The sequence below is a fragment of the Manis javanica genome, chromosome 9, assembly GCF_040802235.1.
Source record: "Manis javanica isolate MJ-LG chromosome 9, MJ_LKY, whole genome shotgun sequence".
NCBI classification, from domain to species: Eukaryota; Metazoa; Chordata; class Mammalia; order Pholidota; family Manidae; genus Manis; species Manis javanica.
The window spans coordinates 63,116,332-63,131,332 of NC_133164.1; the positions used below are offsets into that span (position 1 = coordinate 63,116,332).

The window sequence follows — 15,001 nt, forward strand, 5'->3', positions numbered from 1 at the left end:
GATTACTGTGAAAAACCATAATTCATGTAAAAAAGGTAAAAAGTTATGAAAAGTATTAACCTAGTTCCTAGAATAAAACTCAGAAAAAAACGGAAGCTATTATTTTTAAGGATAGCTTTAAATATATATATATATATATATATATATACATATATAGGTATCATTAATCTAATTACACGAGAAACATTATGTTTACTAGGTTCCCCCCTTCGCCAAGTCCCCCTCACAACCCCCATTACAGTAACTGTCCATCAAGCTTTAAATATTTTACAAATGGATATTTTTAAAGGATTTAATGATTATTTTGAAGGAATACTTACAAAATACCACACAGCCATTCACTATGTCACTCACACAGCCATTCTTATTTCTCTCTTCCCTCTACTTTCCAACGGTTTTGAACTTGCTGTGAAATCCCATCTTACTTTATACTGCAGAGTATACAGTATATACAAACACCCAGAAAGTTAAGCTTTAGAAGTTATTTTTTTCTGCTGAGAAATGATAATACATTTTCTGATACACACAATGCATATCAATGAACTTCTGATATTATTAACAACCAAGAATAACAAGTAGTAAATTAGTTTTTACTACTTTTTATACAGCAGTAAATTTACATAGCAGTAAAGTCATTCATTTCGGGCTTTTACTTTATTCTCAGATCTGTTTAATGACAACTTCTATCTCAAAGAAGATGCTTGGTGAGTGAAAATGTGCCTTTCATAGTTAAGTTAAAATACCACAAATACTCAGAAAACTCCTAAGTCTGATGGCCTTAAGTAGCCACTGCTTGAAGATTCCCATGTGAATGGAAAAAGCCTCAGCAATGTGGAGCATGATTCTTCTCTGTAGTTCTTAACTATTGCAAGTAAGCCAAAGATGAGACCCTGGCATATGAGAGAGGCTAAAATATTAACTACTTGTTTCTAAGCTAGTCCAGTATCTTATGGAAAAGTGTTTTGTTGGAACAAACTACAAAAATATTCTAAATCTTTACCTTTGAAAATGTGCTGGCCTTCCAATAGAAATCTTAAACCCAAATGTCATCAGATGAAAATTCATAATAATGGCACTTAACTTTCTGGCCTGTTTATCAGCACTTGGAGAAGATGATCTATATATTAATATTCACTCAATCACTTCTATAAACTAAGACTCAAAACAAATTCCATCACTGAACTTATTTGATCTCCTAATAATGTACTTGATATCCTGTTTCATATAGCTGGTATGCAGTAATTAAAATGTTAAACAAATTAAGCAGTGATTACCACTTCTCTCTCTAAAGCTATATTGGGTTGCAGTAATATAATTTAGTTGGATGATAAATAAAGAAGGAGAGGAAGGAGGTAGGAAATTAGCATACTGGAAATGTAAAAAATAATTGCAGAGAGGGACTGTGGCTGTTCTAGGTACAAGTCTACATAGTCAGAGCCAATTGCTGCCATTTGTTACTCTTAATTTAAAAACTGGTAAGAAAGCATCAAAATCAATTCAATTCAGTTTTAATGAGACAGCTCTAGCAGGAGCCTATTCACTGTACCTGTTCTAATTAGCATGAATATGTCCTCAATGTCAAATCAGACAATACACTTAACTAAATTAATGTTAATCCCGTAACATAGGATCATATTTGAGTTGGAGGCTCTGAAACAGAATTTGCATATTAATATTTTGATTATGAATAGCAAATGGACTAAGGGCTGGAAAAGAGCTGGTTTGTGATTGTTTCCCAAAAAGGGGAGACTGAGGCTCAGGGAGACTTGGAGGCTTGCTCAAAGCCCACAGCTGAGAAGTGCCTGGTAAGTACGTCAAGGCATGCGCCCAGCTATTTTCTCTGCCATCTCCCGAGAGAGAACTGGAGTCCTGTGTATCCTTGTAAAACTAAATGGAAGGCAGATGATACCCGACCTCAATTATTGATGCCGATTAGTATTTGTTAAGATACCAAAACAGAGGACCTCAGGTACCCCCGTGGAGGTTATTAAGTGTGATTCTTAAATTTTAATTGCCACATTGCCACATAAACTGAAATTACTACCTCTTCAAGATTTAAATGAAGATAGCTCAGAGATTTAGTTTAAGGTGGATGTCAACATAAGCTAATTGACCTTAACTTACATGTATTTCAAAAGTGCTATGGAGGATAAGGGTTGAGGAATGTTTGACAAATGAGAAAAAAACCCTAAAAACTAAAATAACTGCTGAAAAGACGGTGTCAGCCAATTTTACACTAAAATGTTTTGTGTGTCCCAAACCAGAAACTGTAACATAAGAAACTTTCAATGTGTGCTTAACGTTTACTCCAGCCTGGCCGGCCCTGGAAATACCGACATGGGTGAGAAGAGTCCCCGTTTTGGGCGGCACGACATCAAAACATCTCAAGGTGTGAGCGGCCCGGCCTCTCCCGTCGGTATGTCCTGAAGGCTGGAGGCGCGAGCAGCGGGGCCCCCGCGCTCCTGGGCCGCGCCTTCTCCTTCTTCACGCAAGAAGCTGAACTCCTACGTTTGTTCCCGTGGAGCCTTTTCTTTTCAGAGGGAAGTTAGCACTTCCATCACTGAGAAAAAGCAGAAAAAGGCAGTGCTGCTAAGGGACTGGGCGAGGGGAGCGGGCCGCCCCCTCTGGGCCAGGGCGCCCTCCCTGGAGGGCCGCCGGGGCCCTGAAGCGTGAATCCCGGCCCGGGGCCGGTTGCCGGGCGGTGGCTGGGGCCGCGGAGGGAGAGCGGAGGGCGGTGCTCGGCGCTCACCACTAAGCTTCCCGGGGGCGCGACCTCATCTGACCTCCCCCCGGCCAGGGCACTTCAGGGAAAAGACCGCTACAGCGGACGCCGGGTTCCGGCGCTCCAACCTGGGCGGAAGGTCAACCTCCCCCAACGACCCCCACGTTCCAGGTGGCCGGACCGATTACTTTCAAAAAATACCCTACACAACTGCCTCTTTCATAAATGAGGAAAAGGACACTTAGTTCACAAGGATGATCTGAGATTTAACGAGGGTATAAGGAGCTAATAAATGTTTTCTAAAAAGACCTATCAAAATTGTGCTCCATCTAGCTATAGAATTCTAAGGTTTGGATTTATAGTTATTAAAAATTTCTATACAAGATTCCTGTGGATTAATGGTTCACTTTAAAAGCAGACATGAGCAAAAAATCCAGCACAGAAGAATATATATATAATATTATCTAATTTATATGAAATGCTAAAAAAGGTACAATTGCAAGGAATCTACAGCGGCAGGAAGCAGACCAGTGTTTGCTTGGGGGCAGGGGGGCTGGCTGGGGTGGCTGGGAGGAAACTTTCTAGGATGATGTAAATGACCTTTACCTTGACTGGGGTGGTGGTTACATAAGTGAATTATTTGTCAAAACGTACTGACTCGAACACATAAAATGGATGCATTTTCTGTATGTAAATAACCTTCAATAAAGGTGATTAAAATAAATAGTTCTAAGGGAAAAAAAGCAAGCACAAAATGTAACTGTATGTTTAACCAAATGTCTTTTTTCTTGTGTGTCCTTGTTGGGGCTGACCTATTGTACTGTGTCCCCCACATATTCATATGCCAGAAGTTCCAACCCCCAGTACCTCAGAATGTGGCCTTACTTGGAAATACGGTTGTAGCAGATGTAATTAGTTAAGATGAGGTCAGTCTGGAGCAGGGTGGGCCCTAATACAATATGACTGGTGTCCTCAGAAAAAGGGGAAAACTGAACAGAGGCGAGCGCCATGTGAACATGAAGGCAGATAGCAAGCTGAGGGGACTACAAACCATGGGATGCCAAAGACGGCCGACCACCTTCCAAGGGCAAGGAGACAGGCGTGAATATATGCTCCCTCAGCCCTCAGGAGTCAAAGCCTCTGATACCTGATCTTGGACTTCTAGCCTACAGAACTGCGAGATCATAAATTTCTGTTGCTTAAGCCACTTCGTTTGTGGCACTTTGTTATGGAAGCCCTGGGAAACCAATATGATAGGGTATGTTTTTTTTTTCTTGTTACATTAGGATTGGGTAGGTTAGCCAACTGTAGCTTTCTTAAGTTTAATCAAATCTTGATGGCATCTATTCCCCAAACAGTCTACTGGAGTCTTCGGAGCTCATGAAACTAGTAATAAATGTGTTTTCTGAGCACTTACTATGTTTCAGATACTGTGTTGAGTGCTTTACTTGAGTCAAGTCATTTAATCTCTGAAATGGCTATAAAGTAAGAATTAACATAATATCATTTTCAGATAGGGAACCTGATGCTTACAAAGGTTAAACCCTTTGGCCAAGTCACACTGCCAGTAAGCGGCTGAGACCTACAGTAGACTTCAGGCACCTCCGAGGGCACTGCGTGACCCGCTCCAGGAATCCAAGAGGGGTGCTGATGACTGACAGCCCTGTGGGTGACTTTGGCAGTTTCTGTACTGGAGAAAAAAATTGCTTTTAAAAAGTACAAATAAACATACAGAGGTTATCTTCTTTGTTAAGTTCCTCACAAATTACTTTTTCTCTTGGTGATGCTGTAGACTTGGGTCTCCCAAAATGTTACACAAAATAGTGCTAGATTTTACCTGGCAGGGGAAGCCAGTGAGTTAATGATCACATAAATCTGAAAAACACCGAGTTAAACAGGTTTCTTTACATAAGCCTTCCAAAATAAATGACATTGTTCTCCAAACTCACTGGACCCAGGAACCCTACGCTTTTCAGTACCTGTTATTATAGGTCCAGTGCTTCCCCTTGATTACTTGGGGAAAGTGACTTACCTTCTGTTTGAACTTGCTGTGGGATACAGCTATGACAAGACATTTTATCTATAAAATGTGGATGATGATCAATGTTTCACTATCTCGAAGGGTTGTCGAAAGGGTCAAATTAGGTAATATATGTGAAAGGACCTTAAATCTGAAAAGTTATAAACCTAAGGCAAGCCTTGTGTGGTATGAAAATCCTACTGCTGGACACAGTTTTGGGGTTTAGAGAAATAGTGTTGGAGAACCTCCTTGAACCTATTAGTGCTGATCTCTGCTCATTTAAGAAAAGCTTCTAGCAGACTGGAAAAAGCAGTATGTGGAACAGGGATTAAGCTTTAGGTGACTGAACTCGAATAGCTGGTGCTGTTCGTAACCGCTCTGGGCTCTTGAGTCTGAGCACTCTCTCTAGACATCTAACCCAACCAGTACCAGTGTGGATCCACACAGAGAACACACTAGAATCTGCGGTCCGGGAACATCTTGAACGAGCAGGTCTTAAGGGTGGGAGTGGCAGTGGAAACAACAGTGGAGGAAGGGTGGTATTAACTCAGGAGTTTCTCAGCTGGGCCTCCAGCTGCTTCTAATGCAAATACCCTGAGCCCAATCCCCCAGATGCCTGTTCAGGAGGTGCTCCCAGGAGCTGGCCTGAGGCGAGGTACTCACTCCAACTACTGGATCAGAATGCTGACCTCACTTGTGCAAACTGCCTGTCTTCCAGCAGCAGGGCTGCCTGACAGAGGGGACAGCTCCAGGTCCTTGTTCACCCTCCTCATGAGCCACATTGGCCTGCTGGGGGTGCTGAGGTCAAAGTGCGCACCAGCAGCCCAACCACCTTCAGGCTTTGGTGAGAGAGATAAGAAAAGATTCCAAAAGGTGTCCCTGGAGTATACCAAATGGGCATCTTCAAGGTCCTGTTTTATTTCCCAAACATTCTGTCTCTACAGATAGAATTATCTCCATTTAACTCTACATATGATTTAAATTTTTTCCCTTAGTCACAATGATTTGTATTATTTGTGAGCCTCCAGATTCACTTATGCTCAGGAATCAGTCCAAACCTTGGTACAGCTGTCATATACTTAAACATTTAAAAAAGCTCTACCTTGCAAAAATCATAAGGGAATATGCAATATGTTTGGATATGTGTATTACATGTCTGAATACGTAAGAATGCATATGAAAAAATGTAATGTGGTTGTCTCTAGGGAGGAAAATGGGAACTGAGAACTAGAGGAGGAGGTAAGGTCATTTATCATGGTATATTTTAAATTTCTAACATGTACACGTGTTAAATATAAAACTTTTTTTAAATTAAAAGAAATCTAAAGGCACAAACCCACATATGCCTTTCCAGAGTTATTTATTAGAGCCACAACTTTTACTCTTCTGCTAACAATATGCCTTGATCTCACTGTTTATTAAGTACTGCCTAGATAAACTCCACCCAAACAGGTCCTCTGGAAAGAATGCAGCCTGTGAAAAGAGTTCATTTCCCTAAAAAAAATCTCTCTCCTAAAAAAAAAAAAATCCACCAACGCCAGCCAGTGGTCTCCAGTACCCTGCCTTTGATGATCCTGGCAAAGAGCAGAATTATCCAAACACCAACATTTAAAATCTTGGCTCATTTTTCACAATGCACCTCTCTTTTTCTACCAGAAAGAACATTCCAGGAGGCCTTAGGGGTGAGGAGTCAGAGGAGGGTAGCTAATGTGCCCCTGTGCTTTGGCGTGCCAGGCCTTGTGCTAAGCGGGGTGCAGCCCCACAACCCCTGGTGAGGCAGGTAGAGCCTGTATCACTACCTTGCTGATCAGCTGCTGTATTTACAAAGTTAAATACCTGCATCAGGCCTCAAAGGAATCTCAGCGCACATGCTCTGCTATGTGTTGCAACCTGCTTGGTGTCTGGAGCTGAATTCTGGGACACGAACACCTTCTATGAGCTGCTGCCACAGCTCCCCATCACCTCCACTGGGTCCAAATGACTGTTCCACCTCATTGCTTTGTATCCGAGACTTAAACAGAACTAACTCGGTATTTCCCAAAGACTTCCCAAAACTTTTGCAGGAGCTGCGCCCTCTGCCTGGACCCCTCTTGCCAGAGTGGTCCCCTTCGTGCCTCTGAGCTTTCTTTCCTGAAGGCCGATCTAAGTAGCCCCACAACCACCCACCCTGTCCTCTCATTTCCATCTCCTGTAGAACACCTACTACTCTTTTCCCCTAGAATATAAACTCCAAACAGGCAGGACCCTTATCCATCTGGTAGACAGCTGTCACTTCCAGAGCCTGCAGCAGGTGTTTCACAAGAGTAGTTAGAGATAAGCAACTTATTCTGATACCCCTAAGCTCTCATCCTCCAGGGTGAAGTCCTCAAATTTACACAATCCTAGAGGAGAAGACCAGTCTTAAGCATCATTTTTCTTTGGGTGAAAAAAAAAAAAATCTAAGAATAGAGGAAACTGTGTTAGTTGAATTGAGAAGAGATCAGCCAAGAAGTAGCCTTCCTTGCCATTTCTGGGCACCGGGAGACACCTGGAGGGAGACGATCTCCCCTGCACAGTCTCCTTGGGCTTCAATTCACTAACTTCAGGAAATCTGGGGGCTCCTTCCAGGTCTATGAGGCTGTGGCCTCAATTGTGTTCCAAACAGCGGTCAACGCATCCCTGAGGAGATGCAGGGTTATTTCAGGTGGTATGTGCATGGCTATTTTGTTTCTAAATACTTTAAAGTGCGTTTCAGCAAGTATTAGAAAACATAGCTAGCACATCAAGCCTGTGATTTTTGTGGCTTTATCACTTGGGATGAGTGTAAAATCGTTAATAGAAAAGTACAAGGTAAATATGAATACTGGCAAAAAGAGAAAGAGTGAAGCAAGATTTGCTTCATTCCTCTCTCTCAAAAGGATGCTGGAACCTGAGGAGACACTGGGTCAAGACTTGGTAAGGGACAACACTTATGTGTGGATAAAGCTTAACTTGGAGGGGCCCCTCCCTAAAAAAATGGTATTTTTGGTCCAATCTGCCCTGCATATTTTGGGATTTTCAAACAGCTGAATTTCACATTACTAGTTTTTCTAGGTTTTAAAGCAACCTACTTTTGGTTCAGGTAGCGATGAATAATACAAAGCAGAGCCCTGAACCTAAGGCTTTAACTCTGTAACCCCAAACTACCTCTCTCTTTCTTTTAAGGTCCCTGCTGCAAACATTGTTGTCAGTACATTTAAGAAACTCCAGCTCCTCCTCCCTGGCCTCTGGAACAGAAATCTGTGCAATACACAGGAGAGACCCAGAACACACCCTCAGCCAATGGCCCAGAAGCAATCTGGGAGGCCAGGTTGAGAGTGGGTCTGCCCTCCCACTCTGCACCAGTGTAAAGATGCTTCTGCGGAAATGTTAGCTGCACCTCAACTTAAAAGGTGGCGGAGGGGTACACATACAGAGCAGCATAAAGCTGGACTTAGATGTCTTGTTGCTTTAAAGTCACAATTCCAGGTCAGTAAGTGAAATTTTCTTTTGTGTACAAAAAGTACTCAAACCCAAACAAAGCCATGATTCAGTTTCCTTTAAGATCTTTAGCAAGGAGAAACTGAAAAACAAATTTTAAGTTGAGGCAGAAGAGGATTACTGCCAACAAAGAAAACAGATTAGTGAAGGGGAGGGAGATGCATGGGTGATGCACTGAGGGGTTTTAGGGCCCTGGAATGACTCTTCATGACACTGCAACTGGGTGGCTACATGCCTTTGTGCATTTGGCAAAGCCCATACAAAAAGCCCTCAAGTAAACTATGGAGTTGGGGTGCTAAGGAGGTGTCAATGTAGGGTTGTCAGTTTGGACAATGTTCCGCTGTGGTGGGCAATGCTGATGGTGGGGAGGCTGTACCTGTGTGGGGACAGGGTGTGTATGGGCACCCCTGAATTTCCCACTCAGTTTCACTGGGAACCTAAAACTGCCCTGAAAAATAAACTTAAAAAATAAATATAAAAATAAAAATTACCTCTGTTGCTAATCACAGTAATTTTCTTTTTTCAGAAAAGCCAGCAAATAGAAGCTTTTTTCTTTATGAACATCTACTTTACACAGGCCCGACTCAGACTGAAGTCTACAAATGATCTCTCTGCATAATGCCAAGACACTTAAAATCAGGTAAAGTGGTGCCGAGGAGAGCCAGCCTACATTCCGAGGAATTCAAGACCCGGCACGCTAGTTGCACAAAATGCAGTCGGAGAAACAGTTTCAGACAATGTCCCTATTTTATCTAGCTTGCAATAAAATGGGCCCCTACCTTGAACTTGATCCTCCACTTTGTCACTGACTCAAATGAAATACAAAGACTATTCGAGTTCTCCTCCTCCTCAATGGGAGGACCCAGGTGAATGAGGATGGCCCTTCAGGTGGGGAGCCTGCATCCTTTGCTGACCAGGAGTCCCGACTCCCTGGGGAGCACTGTGGTGGGGGGGGACACAAAAGGAGGGAGGTGGGGCTCTGAGGGCCTCCCACCCCCAGGAGATGGAGCCACTGCGTCCTCTAAGTCTAGCCTGGGTCAGCCTCTTCCTTCCATGATTTTAGAAAAGTACTTAAAATATTATGAAACAACCCAAATCAGTCACTCCGTCTGTTCTCCAAATGCTGCCACACCTTCCTTCTTGATCTCTATGGACTCCTTCCCATCAGCATGTAATCATGTCCAGGTCTTTCCATTTTAAAAATATGCAACCCCCCAAGACCTCCAACTTGTCTGCAGCCCCCACCTCCCTCAGCTCTGCTCTCCTGGGTCCTCCAGGATGGCCTCTGCCCACTATCCTTAGCTTCGCCAAGATGACTGATGGCCTCTCTATAGGGAAGACAGATGACATACACAGTGGTCTCATCTTACACGAAATCTCAAGTCCACTGTGCCTCTCCCCGACCTCTGGCCTCTCCTGTGGCTCTATGCTAGCAGCCCCTTCTCTGCCCTGCCTCCGAATATTCAACTTTCCTGGGGTCCTCTTCTATTCTCCCACTACAATTTCTTTCCTAGCAAAATAATCCACCCCAAGTGGCTTCAATTTTCATCTATGAAATAAATGACTGAACCCCCAATTTTAACCTTCAGCTCAGATTTTTGCCACGGCTGTTGTCTCCTTACTCATCTGTCACTCCCACCTGTCTGTCCCATGAGCCTCTTGAAGTCAGTACCTCAAAGCGCAACTCCTTCTACTCGGCCGCCTCCTCCTGCAGCATCCCGTTTCCGTGTGTAGGCCCACCATCCACCTCGGCCATTCCGTGAGCTCCATCTGCCCTCACAGCCACCCATGGATTCTACTTCCCAAATACCTCAGAAACGTCAACTACTTCCTCCCCACGCCCAGCACTACTACCTTAGTTCTTAGACGCCATCATCTTTACCCTCTGCAAACTGTGGTATTCCCCCTCCCCCACCCCCATCTCTCAACTGAAGAGAACTTGGCTAAAAAAAAAAAAAGCAAGTTGGATCCCGTCCTCCACTGTGTAAAACTCTTCCGTAATTGTCAGATCGTAAGAGAGGGTGTGACTTCTAACGTGGGCTGAGCTGCTGTAAGTCCCTGATGAACTTCAGTGTTCTGTCTCACCACCCCCCCATCATTCTCTATGCCCAAAGCCCACAGACTTCCTTTCTGTTCTGGAATATTCTATGCTCTTCCCTGTCCCAGGGCCTTCACACATGCACTTCCCTCTGTCTACCATCTATCAGATAGAATTCCTTCTTCCCAGCCCTCTGGATACCCTTGAGGTGAAAACAAAGAGTCAGTCCAAAGGAGAGCAAGAACCAAGTGAAACAGACTGGTTGGGAAAAAAAGTACAAAGAAAAAGGAAAAACAGGTAGATTTATATGCTTTTATTAATTTTAGTTTGCCCTCTTGGGCCACATTTTTTAAATTTAAAAGAAAATAGAACCCAAGGAAGTCATGCTTAAACCAGAACAGACATAAATTCCCAAACGGCTCCAGTAACTCTGAGAGTACTCATTTTACTTCCTATGGCTGTGAAACACAAAGAGGCACCTGGAGTTGATGGTCAAATCTTGTAAAAGTAAAATGGGATTAGTGACAATAGTCATTGGTGTTTCCTAATACAACATATGACACATCTAAATATTAATATAATTAATACTAGGAGAGCAAGAAGAGGCTAAGTAACCACAAAACCCCAAATTCAAGGTAGCCAGCTGGACAGACAGCCACAGACAGTTCAGTAAAAGGAACTCTTGCCCCTAAACCCAAACTATAACACTGACCCCACTAAAGCTGGAATTCTGTTCCTAGAAGTCTCAGTTCTGCACTGTCAACTCTTTAATTTGAGCAAATACTCTACCCCAGATGATTCTGGGAAATCAAATGCATATCTTTACACAAGGGTTTCTCTTAGTTATTACGGGATTGGAGGTTGAGCCAGGGAAAGGCAGAAGAGAAAAGGAGGGTGGTGGGGAAAGGGAAAGAGAAGAGAATCTGCCTAGGGGTGAGGCAGAGAGTGGATGTCGGGCCCGACATCCAAAGCAATGAAGAGGCTGAAGTCCAGGTTCGGTGATGTGGCAAAGTCCACCTTAGTCCTGCCTCTCCGTCATCCCGAGAGTACTCAGCCTCGCCAGGCAGACCCACACCTCTATCAGGACAGCACCGCCACCACAGTGAACTTGGCTGGTGATTTGCTTGGGTGTGTGTGATTCCCACTGTGTGCTAAGAAATCAACAGAAGAGAATGAATTAAACTTGGAACACACACAGTAGAGAACTTGACTAAAACTTGAGGAGCACTGTCTTAATCATTGACTCCTCAGAGCACAGCATGGCGCCAGGCACACAGTAGGTGTGCAGCAAATTCTTAAGGAAAGCTGGGTTTTTTTTCTTTATGTGCTACTGGAGGAGCTTTTTATTTCTGATCTTCACAGCTAAAGAATTTTTTTTCATTTTTTCGAACTAGGTAAAATATTTAGATCCTTTCTGCTCAGGGCTATGGTACAAAGTTGATAAATAACCTTAACATATTAATAGGAACGATTTTTATTCATTGCTACAAATACTTTTGAGCACCTAAAATGTGCCAACCACCCTGTGCCAGGCACTGGGAATAAAGTAGGGTGCAAAAGAGGCAGTGTGCCAGGAATGGACCTTATTTAAAGGGTAGAATAAATAAAAATAATGAAAATATTGACTGTTATTCTTAAAAATATCCAACCAGTATTTTTTGAAGGGCTACTCTGCATACAGCAAGTAAAAGATAAAATAACCCTAAATCAGGAAATTTCAAACACAAGTTGAATTAAGTCAGATGTTGAATTAACACATCACGTTAAGTTGAATATTATAAAAAAGATACACACACACACACACATATCCTTAAAACATATAAATCCCAACCAGATATGGCAACAGACACTATAAAGTATACCAAGGTATGTTTAACTTTAAACAGGCTGACCTGATACTGGAATTGACATCAAGGACAAATGAGGGTTTCCCTCAGTAGTTAAACTATGATCTAATTTACAAACATCTGATTTGTAAAAATTTGATATGCATACATTTTTGCCAGGACAGAGTCATAGGTTCATTGGGGGAAGGGCTTCTAGAGGTCACATGACCAAGGTTTTGTGTAACAGCTCCCATTGAAGAGGGCTTCGGGTAAATTGGTTAAGGGGAGTTAGCCCGATTAACACCGGGTGAGGTTCCAATACAATTTAGCTTTAACGGGCAGCTGCGCATTGACTGATCTCATACTCCCAACACTAATCCCACGATTCTTCAGTATCACAAATACAAACTAAGTATGTCACTATGTTAATATTTTTCTTTGATTCCATCAATACCACCTTAGCTGCTTTCTCTTACAGGAGAGGGTAGAAAAGCAGATTTCCTGACCACCTATTTGGGGAGAGTGTGTGCCCAACAGAAAAATACCTCACTCGGCAACTCATGCAGTGTTTGATGGCATTCGAGAACATGCCCTGGCTGAGAATCAACTGAAGGGAGTCAGGAGCAAAAAAAAACAGGACATGGGAAAGGTCACACATGACCCGCAAGTGAGAGGGGGCTTTGTCCACCAGGAACGAGATTATGACCCCGATTCCTGGGTCTAAATCAGACTCTGCTACTCCATCCTCCTGAGCCTCCTGGTCTGCACCTTACCTAACAAGCAGAGGTGGCCAGATGGGTCATGCACTCTAAGTTCTTAGGTACTAGGCTAACGTCTGATATGTGCAGTTTACCCATCCCTACCCTGATACTGTAATTCAGGAAACTCTCTGATGTGGCTCATCTAATAGTGACTGCCTTTACCGGCAAGAATGGACGAGGTCAGTCACAGCTCCCCCTGCTTTGGGTTCATGCAGAGCCTCACTTGTGACGAGGTGAGCATGGGTGGTCACTGTGTGGCCTGCTTCTGGAAGGGTGGGACCCAGCTAATGGAGAAGATGGCACTTCAGGAGGAGGGAGCAGCCACCCAGTCACTTCAGTCTGTTTTGATGATAGTTCTGTTCAGTTTTAATGTCTGTCACTCCCACTTGAACGTCAAGTCCATAAGAAATGAGTGTGTTCTTTTTTGGGTAGCACACAGCAGGTGCTCAACAAATGCCTGTTGAATGAATGGACAGGAACAGCATCCTGAGTTTTCCAATTACTATGTGTACTTCAGGGGGCAGGATACTTAGTGTTTTCAGGCCATAAGATTGTTCGAGGATTAGATGGAGTAAGGTACACTGATTATTTCCAGCGGCATGTTACACATATATGTTAGCTACTGGATTGATGTGGAGATGATTCTTCAGGAATGTAATATGTAGCCCCTATACCAAGCAATGCACTGAAGGCTAACAATCTGATTACAGTTCATACCTCATGATGCCAATGATATTTACTACATAGTATTTCATTTCTAAATAAGTTGGTATAAACTGAATTAAGACTAAAATGTGAATTAATTTTGATGACTTATCAATTGAGCATTTTGTTTGCCATAGGAAAAGACAGTTAAGAGAGTGACATAATCTCTCTCAAATTAGCACTTTAACAGAGTGCCACTGTTCTGTGTAATACATTGCCACAAAGTTTCATATTCTTTATTGTATCTGCATGAGATATTTTCTGCTGAGAAGTGGCCATGAGAAAAAATTTTAAACTATTATTAAAAAGAAACAGACCCTGCAATTTACCATATGGTCACATGTATTGTTTGTAATGATAAAGTTCAAAAGATCCTAGTTCCACATTCTATATGATTAAGATACTGGTTTCTTCAAACACATTTAGAATATGCTTTAGAGTTTAGAATATTCGACAATGTATTATAACATTCTAATGAAAATTTTAAATGAAAAGAGGTCAATTTCTATAAATTCATTGCTTGTACTTAGGAAAAATCAAACTATTTTTTAATGAGATGGGTAGTTTTACTGGACACTTAACATGTATGTATACTGTCAATCCTTGTAAGTCATTTCAACTTCTGTTTAAAATCTACTTAAAAGTTAGTCCACAATTAATCCTTCAAACATTTTATATAAAGTATATTTAAACTATCCTCTTCATGATATAAGTGAGAGAATAAAAGCTTGAGGATTTCATTTTATTTCTATATTTTAGTGACTTACACACTGGCTCAAATGGATAATTTAATATCCATCTTTCTCTAAACTTTGCAGTTTTATTATTTGCCTTTTATCAGTATTTTATTAACGTAGATGTGAGTTCTCCAACTTTGCCTATTTCCATTCTTTCACCTGTATTTATAAATACTTTGTGATTTTTTTTTGGGTTCTCTCAGTTTTAAAAAAGAATATTGAGGATCAGCTGTAAATTGCCTACAATCCCTCAACTTTTCCTCTAGCTTGTCAATGATCTCTAACCAAGAGAATATTTTTTAAAAAGTAATTAGTTACTGAGCACTTACTTACCATGGGCTTTTACTACTCCTGACGGTAGTGCTCCCATCATCCCCACCTAACAGAGGAGAAGCTAACTAACTTGCCATTCAGGTTAATTATCCTCATAACTAACCTGGTATATCCTGTGGTAAGTTAATTGGAACTAATGCTGGTTTTGCTCCAAACTTCCTATAAGGTTGCAGGTGCTCAGCGACATACCTCCCTTTCCCTCTTTATTTTACTCTCTTTTCCTCCTTTTCATTTTGCTCCTATGCTACCAAAGTGTCCTTTATACCTCCTGTATTACCTACTGTCACCAATGAAAGGGCTACATGTCTGTGGTTGTCACTTCCCAAAGATGGTCCTGCGGTGAGAAGTCAGGTGACCCTGG

At 42.3% G+C, this 15,001-nt stretch overlaps 1 protein-coding gene across 5 annotated transcripts in view; it reads right to left on the bottom strand.

Moving 5' to 3' along the window:
* The window catches only part of KCTD1 (potassium channel tetramerization domain containing 1), a 174,917-nt gene that overhangs the window by 61,071 nt on the left and 98,845 nt on the right, over positions 1-15,001 (bottom strand). The window contains exon 2 of one of the 5 annotated variants that reach the window (XM_037025409.2): positions 10,577-11,429. The exons of the other annotated variants lie outside the window; for them this stretch is intronic. Within the exon in view, the coding sequence (XP_036881304.2) occupies positions 11,118-11,429 (312 nt within the window). The 3' untranslated portion in view covers positions 10,577-11,117. Of the gene's footprint in view, positions 1-10,576; positions 11,430-15,001 lie in introns of those variants that run through there. 5 annotated transcript variants of the gene reach the window in all.